Here is a 15116-nt window from a genome sequence, read left to right on the forward strand (position 1 = left end):
TTCTTTTTTCTTTATTCTGCTCTGCAGTAGATATTTCCACTATTTTATCTTCTAGGTCACTTATCTGTTCTTCTGCCTCAGTTACTCTGCTGTTGATCCCTTCTAGAGTATTTTTCATTTCATTTATTGTGTTGTTCATCACTGTTTGTTTGCTCTTTATTTCTTCTAGGTCCTTGTTAAACGTTTCTTGTATTTTCTCCATTCTATTTCCAAGATTTTGGATCATGTTTACTATCATTCTGAATTCTTTTTCAGGTAGACTGCCTATTTCCTCTTCATTTGTTAGGTGTGGTGCATTTTTACCTTGCTGCTTCCTCTGCTGTGTGTTTCTCTATCTTCTCATTTTGCTTAATTTACTGTGTTTGAGGTCTCCTTTTCTCAGGCTGCAGGTTTGTAGTTCCCCTTATTTTTAGTGTCTGCCCCCAGTGTCTAAGGTTGGTTCAGTGGGTTGTGTTGGCTTCCTGGTGGAGTGGACTAGTGCCTGTGTTCTGATGGATGAGGCTGGATCTTGTCTTTCTGGTGGGCAGGTCCATGTCTGGGGGTGTGTTTTGGGGTGTTTGTGGCCTTATTATGATTTTAGGCAGCCTCTCTGCTAATGGGTAGGGTTGTGTCCCTGTCTTGCTAGTTGTTTGGCATAGGGTGTCCAGCACTGTAGCTTGCTGGTCATTGAGTGGAGCTGGGTCTTGAGATGGAAATCTCTGGGAGATTTTTGCCATTTGATATTACATGAAGCTGGGAGGTCTCTTGTGGACCAGTGTCCTGAAGTTGGCTCTCCCACTTCAGAGGCACAGCCCTGACGCCTGGCTGGAGCACCAAGAGCCTGTCCTCCACACGGCTCAGAATAAAAGGTAGAAAAAACAAAGAAAGAAAGAAAGAAGAAGATAAAATAAAATAGTTATTAAAATAAATAATAATTATTAAAAAATTTTTTTTCAGTAGTAAAAACAAAGAAGAGCGCAACCAAACGAAAAAACAAATCCACCAATGATAACAAGCACTAAAAACTATACTAAGAGAAAACAAAAGCAAAAAATAACAAAAAAAACGTACAGACACAACCCTAGGACAAATGGTTAAAGCAAAGCTATACAGACAAAAATCACACACAGAAGCATACACATACACACTCACAAAAAGGGAAAAAAATGTATATATCGTTGCTCCCTCCTCAATTTGGGATGATTCATTGTCTATTCAGGTATTCCACAGAGGCAGGGTACATCAAGTTGATTATGGAGATTTAATCTGCTCCTCCTGAGGTTGCTGGGAGAGATTTCCCTTTCTCTTCTTTGTTCGCACAGCTCCTGGGGTTCACCTTTGGATTTGGCCCCGCCTCTGTGTGTAGGTCGCCTGAGGGTGTCTGTTCTTCTCTCAAACAGGACGGGGTTAAGGGAGCAGCTGATTTGGGGGCTGTAGCTCACTCAGGCGGGGGGGAGGGAGGGGTACAGTGTGTGGGGCGAGCCTGCGGCAGCAGAGGCCAACATAACATTGCACCAGTGTGAGGCATGCCGTGTGTCTCCCGGGGAAGTTGTCCCTAGATCACGGTACCCTGGCAGTGGCGGGCTGCACAGGCTCCTGGGAGGGGAAGTGTGGCTTCTGACCTGCACATGCACACAGGCTTCTTGGTGGCTGCAGCAGCAGCCTTAGCATTTTCCGCCTGTCTCTGGTGTCTGTGCTGTTAGCCGTGGCTTGCGCCCATCTCTGGAGCTCGAGTAGGTGGTGCTCTGAATCCCCTCTCCTTGCGCACCCAGAAACAATCGTCTCTTGCCTCTTAGGCAGGTCCAGACTTTTTCCCGGACTCCCTCCCGTCTAGCTGTGGCACAGTAGCCCCCTTCAGGCTGTGTTCACACAGCCAATCCCAGTCCTGTCCCTGGGATCTGACCTCCGAAGCCCGAGCCTCAGCTCCCAGCCCCCACCCGTCCTGACAGGTGAGCAGACAAGCCTCTCGGGCTTGTGAGTGCTGGTCGGTACTGATCCGCTGTGTGGGAATCTCTGTGCTTTGCCCTCCGCACCCCTGTAGCTGCACTTTCCTCCGTGGCTAAGCTTCCCCCCTCTGCCACCTGCAGTCTCCGCCTGCAAAGGGGCTTCCTAGTGTGTGGAAACCTTCCCTCCCACTGGTGCAGGTCCCGTCCCTATTCTTTTGTCTCTGTGTTTTCTTTTTCTTTTGCCCTACCCAGGTACTTGGGAAGTTTGTTGCTTTTTGGGAGGTCTGAGGTCTTCTGCCAGCATTCAGCAGGTGTTCTGTAGGAGTTGTTCCACACGTAGATGTATTTCTGATGTACTTGGGGGGAGGAAGGTGATGTCCACGTCTTACTCTTCTGCCATCTTGAAGCTCCTCTCCCTCTCATTTCTAATTTTATTGATTTGAGTCCTCTCCCTCTTTTTATTTATTTATTTTTTTTTGCGGTACGAGGGGCTCTCACTGTTGCGGCCTCTCCCGTTGCGGAGCACAGGCTCCGGACACGCAGGCTCAGCGGCCATGGCTCACGGGCCCAGCCGCTCCACTGCATGTGGGATCTTCCCAGACCGGGGAACGAACCCGTGTCCCCTGCATCGGAAGGCGGACTCTCAACCACTGCGCCACCAGGGAAGCCCTCCCTCTTTTTTTTGATGAGTCTGTCTAATGGTTTATCAATTTTGTTTATCTTCTCAAAGAACCAGCTTTTAGTTTTATTGATCTTTGCTACTGTCTTCTTTGTTTCTATTTCATTTATTTCTGCTCTGATCTTTATGATTTCTTTCCTTCTACTAACTTTGGGTTTTGTTTGTTATTCTTTCTCTAGTTCCTTTAGGTGTAAGGTTAGGTTGTTTATTTGAGATGTTTATTGTTTCTTGAGATAGGATTGTATTGCTATAAACTTCCCTCTTAGAACTGCTTTTACTGCATCCCATAGGTTTTGGATCATTGTGTTTTCATTGTCATTTGTCTCTAGGTATTTTTTGATTTCCTCTTTGATTTCTTCAATGATCTCTTGGTTATTTAGTAATGTATTGTTTAGCCTTCATGTGTTTGTGTTTTTTACATTTTTTTTCCCTGTAATTGATTTCTAATCTCACAGTGTTGTGGTCAGAAAAGATGCTTGATATCATTTCAGTTTTCTTAAATTTCCTGAGGCTTGATTTGTGACACAAGATGTGATCTATCCTGGAGAATGTTCTGTGTGCACTTGAGAAGAAAGTGTAATATGCTGTTTTGGGATGCAGTGTCCATATATATCATTTAATCTATTTGGTCTATAGTGTCATTTAAAGCTTGTGTTTCCTTATTAATTTTATGTTTGTATGATCTGTCCATTGGTGTAAGTGAGGTGTTCAAGTCCCCCACTATTATTGTGTTACTGTCGATTTCCTCTTTTATAGCTGTTAGCAGTTGCCTTATGTATTGAAGTGCTCCTATGTTCGGTGCATGTATATTTGTAATTGTTATATCTTCTTTTTGGATGGAGTCCTTGATCATTATGTAGTGTCCTTCCTTGTCTCTTGTAACATTCTTTATTTTAAAGTCTATTTTATCTGCAATGAGGGTTGCTACTCCAGCTTTCTTTTGATTTCCATTTGCATGGAATATCTTTTTCCATCCCCTTACTTTCAGTCTGTATGTGTCCCTAGGTCGGGAGTGGGTCTCTTGTAGACAGCATATAGGTGGGTCTTCTTTTTGTATCCATTCAGTGAGCTTGTGTCTTTTGGTTGGAGCATTTATCCATTCACGTTTAAGGTAATTATCAGTATGTATGTGCATATTACCATTTTCTTAATCGTTTTGGGTTTGTTTTTGTAGGTCCTTTTCTTCTATTGTGTTTCCCACTTAGAGAAGTTCCTTTAGCATTTGTTGTAGAGATGGTTTGGTGGAGCTGAACTGTCTTAGCTTTTGCTTGTCTGTAAAGCTTTTGATTTCTCCATCGAATCTGAATGAGATCCTTGCCAGGTAGTAATCATGGTTGTAGATTCTTCCTGTTCATCTCTTTAAATATGTCCTGCCACTCCCTTCTGGCTTGTAGAGTTTCTGCTGAGAAATCAGCTCTTGACCTTATGGGAGTTCCCTTGTATGTTATTTGTCGTTTTTCCCTTGCTGCTTTCAGTAATTTTTCTTTGTCTTTAATTTTTGCCAATTTGTTTACTGTGTGTCTTGGCATGTTTCTCCTTGGGTTTATCCTGTATGGGACTCTGTGCTTCCTGGACTTTGGTGGCTATTTCCTTTCCCATATTAGGGAAGTTTTCAACTATAATCTCTTCAGATATTTTCTTGGGTCCTTTCTCTCTCTCTTCTCCTTCTGGGACCCCTATAATGTGAATGTTGTTGTGTTTAATTTTGTTGCAGAGGTCTCTTAGGCTGTCTTCATTTCTTTTCATTCTTTTCTCTTTATTCTGTTATGTGGCAGTGTATTCCACCATTCTATCTTCCAGATCACTTATCCGTTCCTCTGCCTCAGTTATTTCTGCTATTGATTCCTTCTAGTGTATTTTCATGTCACTTATTGTATTGTTCATTTGTTTGTTCTTTAATTCTTCTAGGTCTTTGTTAAACATTCCTTGCATCTTCTCAATCTTTGCCTCCAGTCTTTTTCCAGGGTCCTGGATAATCTTCACTATCATTATTCTGAATTATTTTTCTGGAAGGTTGCCTATCTCTACTTCATTTAGTTGTTTTTCTGGGGTTTTATCTTGTTCCTTCATCTGGTACATAGCCCTCTGCCTTTTCATCTTGTCTGTCTTTCTGTGAATGTAGTTTTTGTTCCACAGGCTGCAGGATTGTAGTTCTTCTTGCTTCTGCTGTCTGCCCTCTGGTGGATGAGGCTATCTAAGAGGTTTGTGTAAGTTTCCTGATGGGAGGGACTGGTGGTAGGTAGAGCTGACTGTTGCTCTGGTGGGCAGAACTCAGTAAAACTTTAATCCGTTTGACTGCTGATGGGTGGGGCTGGGTACCCTCCCTGTTGGTTGTTGGCCTGAGGCGACCCAACACTGGAGCCTACCTGGGCTCTCTGGTGGGGCTGATGGCAGACTCTGGGAAGTCTCACGCCAAGGAGTACTTTCCAGAACTTCTGCTGCCAGTGTCATTATCCTCACGGTGAGACACAGCCACCCCCTGCCTCTGCAGGAGACCCTCCAACACTAGCAGGTAGGTCTGGTTCAGTCTCCTGTGGGGTCACTGCTCCTTCCCCTGGGTCCCAATGCGCACACTACTTTGTGTGTGCCCTCCAAGAGTGGAGTCTCTGTTTTCCCCAGTCCTGTCCAAATCTTGCAATCCAATCCCGCTAGCCTTCAAAGTCTGATTCTCTAGGAATTCCTCCTCCCATTGCCGGACCCCCAGTTTGGGAAGCCTGACATGGGGCTCAGAACCTTCACTCCAGCGGGTGGATTTCTGTGGTATAAGTGTTCTCCAGTCTGTGAGTCACCCACCCAGCAGTTATAGGGTTTGATTTCATTGTGATTGTGCCCCTCCTGCCACCTCATTGTGGCTTCTCCTTTCTTTGGATGCGGGGTATCTTTTTTGGTGAGATCCAGTGTCTTCCTGTCAATGACTCTCCTCTGCTTCTTTGTTTTGCTTATATTTCTTTGACTCCATTTATTTAGGAGAAACAGTTATGTACTGTGGTCTTGAAGGGCTGTTTTTACGTGAAAGCCTCCCTTTGTAGTCTATGCGAGTCTCATATTTTTGGTGCAAGGGCTGTTGTTAGTATGGATGCCTGCCATGTCTTTCCTCCATGTATGCTGGTTGTTATCCCCTTGATAGGGGGTCTTATTGTTTCTGTGGTGACCAGAGCCTGCACTGGAAGTTGAGTGGGGCCTCTTTGCTCTGTGCTTGTCACAGCCTTGTTGGGACAGGGTCTGCTTCCCAGTTGTTGGGGTGGAAGCCCCCATATCTGTTTCTGAGCTGTGGTGTGAGGTAGGCAGTACTGGAGCACTCCCACTGGGAGTCACTGAGTATTCCTCCTCAGGAGCTGTCCACCGGCAAGTGCGATCTGTGGTGTCATCTGTCACCCATTGTGCGTGCTCAGAACATACACCATTGCTGGCACTGCCCTCAGGCCCTCCTCAGCCATGGGAATGCAGGCAGTCAGGCTGGATGTCCCTCAGGTGCTGTGCTCACAAGGCCACCAGCGCCAATCCATTGGCACAGAATTCGTAGAGGCGGAGCCCTGCCCGCTTCGAGCACTGTGCGGGTGAGGCCGCTCTGGCGGGGCCCCACTCCTCCCTTCAAGGGCTTGTTAACAGTGGGGCTTCTTTGGTGGACCCAGGCTTCATCCTGCACACAGCCCCAGTTGCAGCCCAGGCCACACTCCAGCCCCCCCAGCTTCTCCACAGAGCCACCCCCAGTCCTCTCCCCAGCTCTGTCCACTGAAGCCCAAGTTTCAGCACCCAGCCTCCACTCATACCAGGAGACACATGTCTTGGGCTGGGGAGTGCAGCAAGGTGGCCAGGACCAGGTGTGCTGGTGTCTCTCTCTCCTGCCAGCTGTAAGCTGGTTGCTGCACTCTCCTCTGAGCCTCTGAAGCTCCCTTTCTGTCCCAGCTGATCTCCCAGCCAGTGAAGGGAGTTCCCAGGTGAGGGAGCCTTTCCTCTTTCACAGTCCCTCCCAGGGGTTCAGGTCCCGTCCTGCTTTCTTTTTTTTTTTCTTTTGTCCTACCTGGTTACACGGTGATCTTTCTCGCAGTGTTGGCTGTATGAGGTCCTCTGCCAGCATTCAGTAGGTGTTCTGTGAGAGTTGGTCCACGTATAGATGTATTTTTGATGTATTTGTGGGCGTCATTGAGCTCCATGTCCTTCTATTCTGCCATCTTGATCTCCCACCTATAGATTTATTTATTATAAAACTGATGCAGAGTCCATTGATCTAGACCCATCCACGAAAAGGAATTTTATGTCCAATCTCTCATGACAGAGAATTTTTTTTCTTTCCCTAATGTTTCTGAAAAGTAAAGCCAATAGAGAGATGAAAAAAAAACTTATAGTTTTACTTTTAGAATCATCAAATATCTTTTTTTTTTGCTCTTCTGAGACCTTCCAAAACACTAAAAGCTTCCAGTATCTCTGCCTGGACCTTTGTCTGCATTATTTACCACTGGTGTTTCTTTTCTGATTGATATGTGGGGGAGATTAGGTGTTTTTATATTTACCCTGAACACCGGTGGGTACTGGCAGCCAGAGCTGTTCCCTACAACATGGAAATTGGGAGCAGTGGCTCAGGGTTGTGTGTTTTGAGGGAATCCCTAACTGCTGCTGAGAAATCAGTTACTGGAACTCCCCGGCCTCCCACAAGGACCAGCAGGTAGTGCTGGAATGCTGCTGCTAGTGACTCAGCATGGAAGTCAGCCACTAAGGCCACAGACTACAGCCTCTCCACACCTCCTCTTTCCACTCCTCCCCACTTCCAGCCTTTCCACGTCTGCAGTCCCTGCTCCCTTCATCCCTTCCAGCCCCAATGAGAATCACTGCCATTTTGAGCTGGATGAGGGGAAGTCATCTAGTTCCGTCCCCCATTTTAAAGAAGAATCTGAGGTGCAGAGACGGGGGGCTGGTCCCTCCGCCTTGAAGCCTGGCCCCTAGAGCTCCATCCTCCATGCACCTTTCTGACCTGCCATCTGTAGGTGGGGTGGTGGGAAAGATCACTCCCAGCAGAACTCCTGTAAGGAAGAGTCCCGGACGTTTTTAAAAGAAATGTGATAAAGCTGCTGGTGTAGGAGGGTACGACCCTCCAGGGACATGGTCAGGCTATGAAAAACCAGGACAAATTGCAAAGCATGAGGCTAGGAGAGAAAAAGGGGAAAGTTGGAGAGGAAAGAGAGAGAGAGAGCTCTCTCCTTTCAAAGAAGAGAATGGAGCCAGCAAAATGGGGTGGTGGGTGGTGACTGTGGGCTGTGAGCCCTCCCCATGATCTGAAATCTTCAGTAAAATAAACACATACACTCATAAAATGTTTGGCATGAGTGGGTTTACAGTGGAAACCGACCCAGGAAACCTACCAAAGGGCTAAGTGTGGCATTTGGCCCATGCTGTTCAGCGAAGAAACAGAATGTGTACAAACAGGAGCCCAGGGGCCAGAAGAAGCCATTGGACTATCTCTTTATAAATATCTAAGGGAGTTTGGACTTGTTGGAGGTTTGAGCCAATTATACCGACCTCTCTGAAATGCAAGGGCTGACACCTGGGCATAAAGATGTATGAAGATATCTTTGGGAAAGCAGAGGGAGCCTTCCGCAGTGCACAGTCGTCCCTTTGTATCCACAGGGTATTGGTTCCAGAACCCCGACAGATACCAAAGTCCGAGGATGCTCAAGTCCCGTATATAAGATGGTATAGTATTTGCATATGACCAATACACATCCTCCCGTATACTTTAAATCATCTCTAGATTACTCATAATACCTAATACAAGGTAAGTGCTATGTAAATATTGTAAATACAGTGGAAATGCTATGTAAATGGTTGCTGCTGTGCCGCAAATTCAGGCTTTTTGGAACTTTCTGGAATTTTTTTCCCCAAATATTTTCAGTTCACAGTTCGTTGAATTTCACAATGCAGAACCTACAGATAGTAGAACCGACTGTACCTTGACCTACCTGAGGTTGGTCTTGAGGGTCTGGGTCATGAGGGTGAGGACTTAACCTGGGCCTGAAGTGAGCATGAAAGAGGGAAGAGGCGAGAGCCCACAGCAAGAAAAATATTTAGTGTGAGAGCAGGATCCATTTAGAGCTGAACTCAGGACCAGAATGGTGTGAGCAGGTGGGAGGAGAGACGAGGAAGTGAACACACTCTTAATAATACTTCTTGATGTACCTGTGTGTGCAGTAGCCACAGACCTGGCTCCAGGCGTCATGTGTCACCTGCACAAAGGCTGGGACCCCTCAGGTTCAAACAGTGTCACATTCAAAGAAACAGTCCAGCAGATGAAACAAATGGAGGAGCTATTCTCATGTTGCTTGCATTTCTCAAAATACCATTTATGGAAATCCAATGTATCACCCATAGCAATACTTACTAAAGTTTCCTTTCATGTATTCCCCATTGTGTGTACTCCTGGCAACTGCCTCTTTGAACAAACTCTCCCTATTGACAATTGTCTACGTCTTTTTCCCTCTCCTCTCTTTTCTGTATCTTGTAGAACAATTTAGCGTCCTCAACTTCTATTTTCATTTTCTCTTCATTATCCTGATTCCCTCCAACAAAGGAGTCAAGGAACTGACCCACAAAGCAAAAATCCTTCCTTTTCCTGTCTATCTGTGTAGTGTTGACTCTCAGTTCTCCTAACTGCATTGCAGCAAGAGTGGGAGCACAGTTGGCAAAACCAGAAATCTCCCCCAAGGGCCAGGGAAAAGGAGAAGGCAAGGGGCAAAACTAAACTCTTCAGTGACAAGGGTAAACAAGCCTGAAATATGTGTATTAATACATCTTACACGGCCACTGATGGAGTATGCAATTTCTAGGGGATTTAACCAAATTCAAACTTTTCCTGTGCATTCAAATCTTGACATCAGTTTCCCCATTTAGGAGGATTGAGGGGGTGGTGTTATAGGTGGTGCTGATGACCTCATCCTTCATCACCATTGCTGGGAAGGCAAGATATCTGAAGGAAGATTCTTTCATTTCTTTAATTGGAAAGCAGCAATGTTTCAGTCAGTAATATTCAATAATACTTCTTAAGCACATTGAAAAAACCCATTTCAGACCCTGAATTTAGTACTGGTAGATAGATGCTTGCTAAGACAATTTAATATGGAATTTTCAAAAGCAAAGTCTAGTCCATGGCTTATAAATTTTCCTAGCAAGCTCACAGGTGTGTCATGTCATTACTGAGTGAAATCTCTAAGGGTTTCTTGTGTCCGGACTTCTCAGTGTCTTGACAGGAGAAGTGATGTTCTGATCCACCTGCTTTTGCCTTCCCCAGTGGTGTGAGGACAATGAACAGTGCAGACGCCTTCACCTACCTGAGCTCCTAGTGGCCCCACTACACAGGCTGACTCGATACCCCTTGTTGCTGAAGAGCATCTGGAAAAGGAGTACAGACTCTATGGAGAAAATCATGATCTACTCCATCAAGGAAAAGGTGGAAAAGTCAATCTGTAAGTCCCTGAGATGAGTGACCCAGAGCTCCAGTGTCAGCTTTAATCAAAGAGTTGGGGGACCCTCTGGCTCCTGGGAACCATTTGGGCTTCCATCCTAGGAGGTAATTCCATTGCCTTGAGGTCATGACTTTCCGAAATGTGGATTCCAGTTTGAGTTTGCATTGTAAATCAAACACGCTCAAAACAATGGGCTCCAGTCACATCCTGGCGAACCCTATGAGAACTCTTAACTCCAAGTTCACGCAGGACGTGGCCCCGTCTCCAAGGCTTTCAGATGTGAGTTCAGGCAGGAAAAGTTCTACTTCCCAGATGATGAAGCCACTTTGTTTTTAACATCCATACTGAACCCACACACAAAGCAAATGGGAGTAAACAGCATGGGAAGCCTTTCCGGAGAATAAATTACCATCCGTCATTTTTTTTAGGTCACTGAAATCTAGGGCCAATCTAAATATAATGCCAACTGCAATCTTTAGACCCGAAATTTGGGAATAGGAAAAGAGAAAGCCCTGTGATGACTTAAGTTTATTTGGGTAGCTCTGTATAATCAAATTCAAATAAAGAAGTTCGTGGTATATGTCTATAAACCAAGATTTCCTGGGGAGCATCAAAAGGGAACAATTCAAAATGATGATTATCAGCTGCACAGAAATGACATTTCTTTTTCTTTTGCATGTTTAAAAATAAAATGACCATTCACTTAGGAGTTTCTGTCCTTTTTAAAAATTTTTTGTTGAAATTCTAAAATAACCCAAGGAACTAGAATTCAGCTTATCAAGTGATTAAGACAAAAAATTCAGTTAAAGACAGACTTTTTTAAACTTTTAAAGTAATTTTGCAGATTATTACTCATTTTGATAAGTTTGTGAGGGAGATAACATCTCTTCTAGGAATTTCTCAATAAAATGAATTCTCATTGTTGGGGAAAGAGATCCCTGTGGCCTTCCTTTAAAGCTTAGAGGTGGAGAATTCTCAAGGATTCCCTAACCCTGTGATTCTGTGGGTCTACGACTTGCCCTCCATGTTTCCAAAAATCATTTCAAAACCTCAATAGCAATATGTTATTAAAAAACATTGGAAAATTAATATAGACCTTCAAAGAGAAAATGAGTTCTTACCAAAAGAAATAATCAACCTTACCATAAAGTGAATATATGTTTTATGATTAAGACAAAAGGATATGTTTGTCCTTGTTAGTCTGATTTTTTTTTCCTTCCTGTAATCACAAGCTGTGTGATGTAGGGCATATGAGAAAGCTACTAAGGGAACTGTTAGTATTATTGAAATAAAAATGCACAATACATTTCCAACTTACTGAGTTAAATTAGTTCAGCTTCATTTTTCTCTGCAAGAGGCTGATTTCAAATTAGTGAGTTTTTCTAAGGCATTTAAACAGCAAGAAATATGTTAAATGAACCTAAGATATGGTTTGGCTCCAGGGGCGGCCAATATCTCTAAATGATTCCTGCGGATCTTGGTTAAATTTTATGCAGTAATGCCTCATGCATTTAAACAGATACTGGATGTGTCTTGTCTTTCAGGGGATCTTGAAGGAAAAGTGAAGTGGCTTGACAATTTTCAAAAATGCAGACATCTACCGGAGATTATAGTGTGGCCTCCACTTTGGGATAGAGATAAAAGGTTTTTCATTCCAGAGGTACAGAAAGATCAGTTAGAACCTATGTCCCTTTCTAAACATTTGGCATTCAAGTGGAAGTATACTAGTCTTACAAAGTCCCCAGCTGCCCACTAGAATTAAAAATCTAGCAAGAAGTAAAGCCTTCATCCACATGACATTGTGTGTGGGGAGGCTGACCTCCTCATGCCATTCCTGAACTGGTCCTTCTAAGCATTTTTCCCATTCTTTCCCATTCCCATGTGCATTTACTGGCATTTCCAAATGTCAGGAACTTTCTAGACAGAGTACATTGCCCCAGCTTCTGGAATATGCTGTCCTCCAATCACTAACAACATCTCTTTGATTTCCTCCCTTGTTTTGCCAGTGCCTGAAACACGTTTTTAAAGAACACATGGCAGAAAACATCCTGTCAGCAACCAACAGACACCTTCTCTATGAAGGAAAATTAACTCTTGCAGGTAAATAACTGCTTCCTTTACAAACCCAACATCTTTGCTACCTTGTGACTTGTCCAACTCTTGCTTATCGAAGGGTGGCAAGAATTGTATTTCCGTATGGCCAAGGCAATGGAAGATGTGAAGCAGAGAGCTCCTATGGAGTCACACAGACTCCAGCTTGATCAAACCACAACGTAACTAGCCACACGCCCTCCATTTTCTCTCTGTAAAATAGGATAACGATATCTGTCTTATAAGCTGGATGTTAAAGTGAAGTAACATATGTGAAGAGCTTAGCTCAAGGTCTGGAATATAGTAACCACTCAATATCAGCTGTTACCACCCTCAGTTTACTCCTCCAGTGAGCTGGGCAATCGTACTCTCAGTGTTGACTGAGAACCTATTATGTAACACACGTTGCATTGTGTAGGTACCACTGGAGGATAGAAAAGTCACTATTCTGGATAATCCTTTCCCTCTAGTTGGGAAGCGCTGCCATAATGAGCAGACCTGCAGTCTAAGTCCAGAAGAGAGTCTGATGCTGGAGTACCCAGGAAAGGCTTCATGTGGTCCATGGGACTGGAGGCGGGCTTCAGGGGGATAGAAGGGTGTAGTTCAGTGAAAGGACAGGAGGTAGGACATCCCGGATGAAAAGCACAGCAAGAGAAAAGGCTTGGAGGCAGAAGCCACTTGAGAGAATAGGCTCAAGGCAGCGTGGTTAGGAGGGAGATCCCCGAGGCTGTCTGCCAGCTTCCCTTCCCAGCTCAGCCTTTGCTGCCTGTGTAACCTGGGGCCACGTAACAGCAATCCCCCCATGCTGCAGTGTCCCCTCTTTGGTGTGAGGATTAAATGAGCTAATGGCTGTATAAGCACTTGAAAGAACCATTGGCAGAGAGTCAGGGCTCAGTAAATATTATCAGAAAGGGCTACCCGACTGAAATGAGATTTGCATTCATTCATTGCTTCATTTCTTCACAAAATCTTGATTGAGCACCTGCAGTGTGTGAAGCCCTGTGGGATGTGAGGTTGCCTGAGATCTTTTGGGGGGTTCCAGGCAGTAATTCCTTATTCAGTACACATCTGTTGAGAACCTGCTCTCTTTTAGGGATAGCGCCAGATGTCAGCTTGGGACATAACCCCCGCAGGCAACTGCCAACTCGAAAGATAGACATGCCCAGCTTTTTACATCAAAGGGCTTTTTCATGCGTGTTTTCCTTCTAGTGACTTATGCAGAGAAGTTACACTTCATCTCATGTCACAGGGGAGACTCGGGGAGGTTGTCTGTCATGCTCAGGGTCCCTTGGCAAGCTAATGGCAGCATCCAGACCCAGGCCAGGCTGCCTCATCCTAGAAGGCTTCCAGAACCATAGCCACTGCCGTGAAAGCCAGAGGGACCCAGCCAGGACACTGCAGGCAACAGGAAGCCGCTGAGCGCTCGGGGACATGAGAGACTTAAAAGGGTGCTGGAGAAAGAGCTATGGGAAGCAATGCCCAAAATGGCTAGAAGAGGAGACCAAAGCAGAGAGGCCAGCCTGAAGGCGTCACAGTGACGCAGGATGGGGTGGGAAGAGCCTGGGCCTGTGTTTCTCAACCATTCTCCACCTGTAGACCACTCCCCTCCCACTTTCGTTTGGAAAGGTAACAATCTTACCCTTTCTTTTACAATTTCAAAACTAATTATATCATTGTGACAAAGCCAGATCCAACCAAAACCAAAAGTCATGAAGCAAGACACGGTTCTGTGTACAATCCTGTGCCTGTCCCTGCAAAACTGGCCTCCACCTGGAATCATCAGAGATTTTATCTCCCCTCTTCCCTCTATCTACCAAATTCCCAACTGTGAGACCCACCAGCCTATCCTAAAATGTTAGAAATGGGCGTGGATCAAAAAGGATAAATGTGAGAGCTATTTCAAAGGCAAAAATAGGAGAGCTTTATGATTGATAAAATGAAGAGGAAATGAGTCGAAGACCTTCAAGTGTGCTTATCTATCTACCTGAAAGGTTGGTAGATGACCCTGAGGGTGGTGGAGGGAGTGGGTCAGGGAGTCCGTTTTAGCGTTCAGGTGTGGACGTGATGGGAGGCCATGTAGAGGCTGGATGAACATGACCATGAAAAGTCTCTTGGTGAAAAGCCATGTCAGATGTGTATTCACATAGCAAGTGGGATGGGGGTGCTTGTCATGGAAGCATGGGTGGGAGACTGGCCTAAGAAGGAGTCGTTATGGTTCAACCCAACTTTTCAGGAAAAGTTTCTTGTAGAGTCAGATGTGGTAGAATGGGGATGACCTACATAACGATTACTAACACCAGGCTCCTGTCTGACAGCACATGCTGTTAGTCAGATTTCATCAGAGAGGGGTGTGTCGTATAGTAGTGTCAAATCAAGTTTAAAGTCACTGGGACTTTGGCTCGGAGTTGGCATAGAGATATGGTGTCGGTGGGGGTAATAGTGTTAAAAGAAACAGGACATCATTTTGAATGGAAAAAGCATTGGACCAAGAATTAGGGGGTCTAGCCCCAACTGTGGGCTTTGGGGAAATTGTTTAAATTCTCTTAATCTCTTCTGTAAATGTTGATGATGATGATGGTGATAGTGATAACCATGACGATGGTATCTACCGCTTAATATGTTTCAAATTTCTTCTAGCCTTAAAAACTGTAGTGTTGAAATTAAGTGCATTTTCTCATTCCCAGAAGGTCCAAGTTTTTATAACTTTTGGAGCATAACCAGCTTCCCACTGGAATTCATGCCAGCACGCCCTTCACAAATGCATTACTCCCCACAGACTGGTATTTCTAAATAGAAAAAGAGGTAACGTTCAGACAAATAGGATGGCACAGCAGCTGTAGCACCTAGAGAACACACGTTGTTCAAGCTGCTGCAGAACTAGAATAAGTCAGTGACGCTGCTCTGTTCTCTAGCAGTGTGATGAAAACCCCACAGGCCAGACTCTTTGAGAAAAAATAAAGACCTAAT

The 15116-nt window shown here is 44.8% G+C and overlaps 1 protein-coding gene across 1 annotated transcript in view; it reads left to right on the plus strand.

The window, feature by feature from the left end:
* PLEKHG7 (pleckstrin homology and RhoGEF domain containing G7) overlaps positions 1 to 15116 on the plus strand; it is a gene marked incomplete at both ends in the record, with an annotated part of 88964 nt that overhangs the window by 62621 nt on the left and 11227 nt on the right. Inside the window, 3 exon segments of the mRNA XM_082850458.1 lie at positions 9884 to 10058; positions 11603 to 11718; positions 12065 to 12158. Coding sequence (XP_082706584.1) covers positions 9884 to 10058; positions 11603 to 11718; positions 12065 to 12158 — 385 coding nt within the window.

This window comes from Leucopleurus acutus, assembly GCF_964270905.1.
Source record: "Leucopleurus acutus genome assembly, chromosome: 11".
Lineage (NCBI taxonomy): Eukaryota > Metazoa > Chordata > Mammalia > Artiodactyla > Delphinidae > Leucopleurus > Leucopleurus acutus.